This window comes from Abrus precatorius, unplaced genomic scaffold, assembly GCF_003935025.1.
Source record: "Abrus precatorius isolate BTA unplaced genomic scaffold, Abrus_2018 Scaffold2, whole genome shotgun sequence".
NCBI classification, from domain to species: domain Eukaryota; kingdom Viridiplantae; phylum Streptophyta; class Magnoliopsida; order Fabales; family Fabaceae; genus Abrus; species Abrus precatorius.
In genome coordinates, this window is record NW_020874362.1 from 34,525,472 (window position 1) to 34,531,471 (window position 6,000).

General features: G+C 33.0%; 1 protein-coding gene across 1 annotated transcript; it reads right to left on the minus strand.

The window, feature by feature from the left end:
• Nucleotides 1-1,422: 1,422 nt before the first annotated feature.
• On the minus strand, nucleotides 1,423-5,610 carry LOC113858735 (PAP-specific phosphatase HAL2-like). Its single transcript, XM_027491471.1, has 3 exons — nucleotides 5,103-5,610; nucleotides 2,265-2,931; nucleotides 1,423-1,855 (listed from the first exon to the last, which is right to left on the minus strand). The coding sequence occupies exons 1-3, from the start codon at nucleotides 5,482-5,484 to the stop codon at nucleotides 1,549-1,551; spliced, it is 1,356 nt and encodes a 451-aa protein (XP_027347272.1). The 5' UTR covers nucleotides 5,485-5,610; the 3' UTR covers nucleotides 1,423-1,548.
• Between the last annotated feature and the right edge of the window lie 390 nt (nucleotides 5,611-6,000).

Below are 6,000 nucleotides of genomic sequence, written 5' to 3' on the forward strand. Positions count from 1 at the left end.
TAGTAGGTCAGTATTCGAAAGATTACTTTTCATTGATATTCAGTATCCTTTGTGTCTTTTCCTGGGGTCATTAGAATTGGTATCTAAGCTTGAGCTTCGAACTTTCTTTAATGTGAATGAGACTAGAGCACAAGAACATAGACGTATGAAGAAACAGAGAAGCTATTAAAGGAGACTATAGAGACTCCTTGTTTGATTTGACTAATATGGGGGCAGCTATCAGTCTAAGATTCGATTCAACTGGCGGTAGCGGTGGTGGTCAGATTGCACTCAATTTCCAGAACAACAATGATTTTGTTCAAACTCGATTTTCTAAATTAAATTTTCTGTCAATGGTGAAAATTCACGCGGCTGGTCTACAAATGCAACCGAATTTTTTGTGATGAGTATAGCCTCCATTCATTTGGAAGGTAAAGCTCTGGTTTCAAGAACACGAAGTAGCTAGTCCAGAAGCCAGGTGGACAAAATTTGAAGTTGACGGTTTCCCGGTCCTAATCTCTAGGAAAATCCGGTGGGACAACTAATAAAATTGAAATAGACTACTACTGATAAAGGCATATCAAGAACAATTTGAAACATTAATGATCAGGTTTACCTAAAGATTTTTTTGTGCAGTGCTTCATTAGTGGGTTGAAGAATGCAATCAAGAAACAGGTAACATTATTCAAACCAAATACCTTAACCTAGACCATTGGGTTAGCACTGCTACAAGAAGCTACAATTTTTAATGACTATATATTTCATTAAGAATAAAAGTACTAATTAAAAATTCATTATGTATGACCGCCCAACTAAGAGCCCTAAGTGAACCCATCCAATCCACTCAAGTAGATTATTTTTGCATAATCCATTTTAACTAGCTAGTTACTATATCTTTTTTTTTTCTTATTCTTATAAAATATAATTTGAGAAAGATATTGAATTATTTTCATAAATTAAATTTTAGAAATTATTAACAAATTACTTTCTAATTTAATTTTGAAAAGAGATTTTATTTGTTTTAGAAATTAGGATTTAGGGTATATCAAACACATTTCTGAAAAGGTAGTGCAAATAATAATTCCTGTCAAAAACTGTGAAAGGTTCGAAACTCAAAACGGGCACAACCTGCTTGTCTCCAAGTTCATTTATATATGTTATGTGCAATGGAAAGTTGGCAACCAAATGATAGTGATAGAGACCATGAGATAGTTAAATGATCCCCCTTAAACAGATTTCCTTGCTTCTTGTATATTTGTGAAAGCTTTGGGGCAATGTATAAAGAGGAGTATGAAAAGGGAAAGGAACTAATATTAGTGTATAGGTTCATGAAGATTGAAGCCCTCATAAAAGTGATTCATGCCTTAGTAAATGCCATTCAGAGTACAAAAATACATAACTTTTATCCACAATTTTAAACAGTAGTCCTGACAAGTCGGTACCAGTACATCAATAACTGATGTTTATGAGCAGGTGAATTTCTATGATACATACTCTGTAGGACAGAAAAGAAAATATTATGTATTATTCACATAACCACAATGTATATTATAATGATTAGAAACAATCTCAAAGACAAGAAGAGGACCAGCTAACATCAACAGCATCGATGATCTTTTCATGTAATGTGGGTCCAGAACAAGCAACAATACCACGATCAAGCCTTTCTAAATATAAACCTTTTGAGAAATCCAGGGGAAGCCCCCTAGCATCTGTTACCACACCACCAGCCTCCTCTATGATGATTGCACCTGCAGCATGATCCCATATTTTCTCCTTGTTACCAGCCCTTGCAAACTTCATGAAAACCTCAGCATCCCCACAAGCTATTGCCGCATATTTCAGCATGTTGTTGTATACTCTTAATGTCTGGTTACTGCATATAAATGATGAATAATGAATGATGATAATGTTATAGTGCAAGAACTATGCTAGAATTTTTTTGTCATTGGTGACTTTTTCATTGAGATAAATAAGAAAGTAACTGATCTCTAAGGAATATGTGCAACTCCACATTACATTTTTCATCTTGCCATCATATTCTAAGAACCTTTTATTTATTATTTATGCAGTATTCAATTAGCACAAATGATTGGATCTTTCTCAAGAATTTTAATATGCATATCATACTAATTGAACGCAAATATAAAAATTAACAGCAAAAATAAAAGAGCATAGGAATAAATCCCACGTTGGAATGTCTATGCATGACAACCACACAAGGTAAAAAGTGAAAAGGCATAGAGGGTAACTGATATTGAAAATAGAATGAAATGAAAATGCACCTGAGACCAACACTGAGAGCCAAACCTTCAGTAAAAGAGTGGCTTGAATTGGCCTTCTCAAGTGGTTGGCAGAATGTGGCAAATGCTAAGTTGTCAATGCAAGAGACAGAAACTTGTTTTGCATGGTTTGGCCACACAAACTTCTTATTGACATGGAGAAGTGGTTGGATCCAAGCTTTGCCACTACCCCTTTTAGCATAAATTACACAACCTTGATTCCAAGTTTCAGAGGTTGGAGGAGTTAACTTAGATATAATCCTTTGATAGCGGCGATGATAACTAAACCAGTCCTTTCTCATTGGGTAATTAGGACAGCCAAGAACTCCAAGCACCACTTCTCCATCCTCTATAAGGGATAAGGCCACAGCATATTGATCACCATCAAGAGGACCTAGTACCCAAAATCTTCCAGAAGGACCTCCAACTGAGTTGCAGCGACTAATGATTTCAAGAAATTCAGAACTTCCAAGAGGTGATTTTGGCTCTTCAATTCCAAATCGAGGTCCTTCAGCTAGACATTCATTCACAGTTTTAACAACAGCTTCTAACAGTTCAGATGTATTAGTCTTGGAGAGTGTCTGAACATCCTCTTCAGCTAGAATTGAGACATTTTCACCCCTTAAACATTCAAACAATATCCAACTAACAATCGCTTTGACACTCCAACCTATATGAATAACATAATAAAGAGTATAATTCAACCATTATTGTAAGTATGAAAATAAATTCAATAGCTGCCACGAATAGACTGATCAAATGTTCTCTCCAAAAAGGGAAAAAAAAAATTTAATTCACAAATTCAAGAGACTAATAAGCATTAACCACCACATTACCAAACTTGTGAGGAAATATAACTAAGGGAACAGCATAAATATATGATCATGGAGTAACCTACGATTAAGCATACATAAATACTTTACCAAGAGCAAAGAGGATACGGTATATTATTTAAATTTGTTTTAGAAATCATTAATAACTAATATATTTTTCATTTTAGACTGAAACTAATTTCAATTTAATGCTCATACCAGCACCCAAAATTGGAGATGTAAAATGAACACGCGAAAGGTTCAACCAATAAATTGAAAAAACTACCTCATCTGTTTCAATAGAGAACAATGATATCAATTTTTTTGAATAATTTTTCTCCTTTCTACAGCTGATGGGCTACTTCCAAAGTGTTAAAGACACCTCGATGAGATAAGCAACTAAGCATAGCAAGTACTTTCAAAAAATGAGAGGTAAAATAAATCAGTTTTTTTACAAAAATTAAAATCAAGTTGCACTTCAACTTTAAGAGAAGTTAAATGAAAACTTTTGAAAAAGAAGAGTATAAATTGATTTTAACTTTTAAAAAAATTTAATTTATTTTTAATCTGTATTCTTTTCTCTTATAAGTTTATCTGAAGTGAGTCACAGTGTGTTTAAGACAAAGACCTATGACCTCTCTTTGTCAGTGCATTAAATTCTCTTTCCAAGGAGTATCAAGGACGATATTAGAGAGCTCTTATGTGTTAAATACAGTTTTCCTTCTATTAGCATTTTTTTCTTCTTTTTCCCGACTTTTTGTATTCTTTTGGTGAGGATGCTTATCCTCCACCTTTCAATTGTCTCTTCTTTTCCTTCTAATATAATTTCTTCTTTTATAATAAAAATTAAAAAAAAAGGTAGGTTTTATATATCTCTTTACTTCTTCATTTGGTGGGCAAGGGAGCAGTGAACGGCAAAAGAGAAGTCATATATTCATGAATCTTGTTAAGTATAATATTTCCAATCAGCAGACTTTAGGGTAAGCAATTGAATGCAGTCAAATGACAAATCAGTTTGCTTATGGAACAGGACAGATTAGTAGACCTTGATCCAATTTCATGTTCTTCATACATTGAGTAGGAGAATTATATGGCAGTATGAGCTGATGAAACCAACCATATGGTCTCCAGAAAATTCTTCTAACACTTCTAATGCACAACTTTTTCTGCTTGATAGATATGTTGCACTTAAGTTTTTGTTGAGTCTTTTGGTAGCAGTAATACATGATAGTACTGCAATTACTAGTGTCTGAAAATCCGTGTAGCGTCCAAATTTAACAGCGACTTTTTTACCTATAATTTTTCATTGACTTCAAATCATTTTGATTATTATGTCCTTTGTGTATCAGACAATATTTGCATTCCTCTCTTGTCACTATTAAGCAACAATCAAGAAACCACTTGTCATAATTTGACGGGATAACATATCAACAAAGTCCCAAATAGTAAGATTAATCTTCCCTTTCCGTTTAATAAGTTGTGAACTTTAAAGGCAAATCTAGTAATCAATATACCTTATTTTTCTATTCTGTGTGCACTTATATAAATACATATTATTAAATATTTTAAAAAATGAAATTAGTTTTTATATTTTTTAATATAACAAATTTTTATTTTAATAAAAATATCTTTTTAACTTCTTATCACACTTTATATTCACAAAATGTAAGAGTTTATATCTATAAAAGACAAAATTTAGATCAATTTACATTTGTGGCATTAAATTTTCACATTAAATCATGACGTATACACATATATCATAAATTGATTTACTAATTGAAGCTATTTAATATTTTTTGGTTTAAACCCAAGATATTACTTAAGAAGAAAAAAAAAAAATATATATATATATATATATACCACTTCAATCAACTGTTGATTAGTTGATACTGTACTATTTAATGTTTGAAAAAAAAAAACTGATATCATAATTTAATTTGCGAAATTAGTGGCCAGAAATTTTTTTAAAAAAAAGAGCTTTCATATAATTTTGTCAATATGTAAAAGCAAAAGGGTCAACAACATTCACCTGCAACTGTGATTGGAAAATTGTCATTGTGGCTCTGAGGCTTGGAAATCAAAGTGTCTTGCATTTTCTGATATAGGGAGCATACCATCTGAACTGCTCTGACAGCAACATCTAACTCTTCGGAATATTCCTCTGCTTCCGAGACCAGGCCAAACATTTTGTGCTCCTCCTCCATCACAGGAGAAGAAAAATTTTGATCAAATTTTGACACAAACGCAATGTGGGTTAGGAGGGTGTTGGGGGATTTATGATGAAGGGACAAAAAACTAGAACAAAATACGTGAGATGTTTTTATATGGCTGTGTGTGAAGTTGTCACTACCCCTCCCAAGTCCTAAGATACGTGGAATGTTCGCACTCAAGCTGGAACAAATTAAAGGCATGTCAAGTACACAACTTCACCCTTTATTTATTTGGTTCGTGGTTAGTAATTGGTGGTTACCAACAGTGTGGGGATATTGGCTTTGTGACGTTTGAAATAAGAGAATAGCAAATTTCGGATTGTCAAATTATGGGCATAACTATGATCTGCCTACGAGAGTATTTATAGGAACCAGTTTACTACCCAAAAAGAAGAAATAAACATATCACATCTCTTTTTCATCAAAATAAGAAAATTGCATTAAGATTGGAATTTTCTGTTGACAGATGTTGTGCAATTAAAAGAAGGAGAAAGGACAAAGAAGGAAATGAAAAACAAGGGGAAGGGACAAAGTTTCAAGTCAGAAAAGTATCATTGGTGAGAAGACTCGTTACTTTGTTTTTTCTTGAGCTAGGAAATTTAATCCAACAACTCAAGGGCGGTGAGGATATCTTTGATATCAGAAAATGAAAACTCGCACCTTTCAATCATGCAGGATGCTTTTTTGGGTGTAGAAGTACTTTCAGATTTTAAGTTC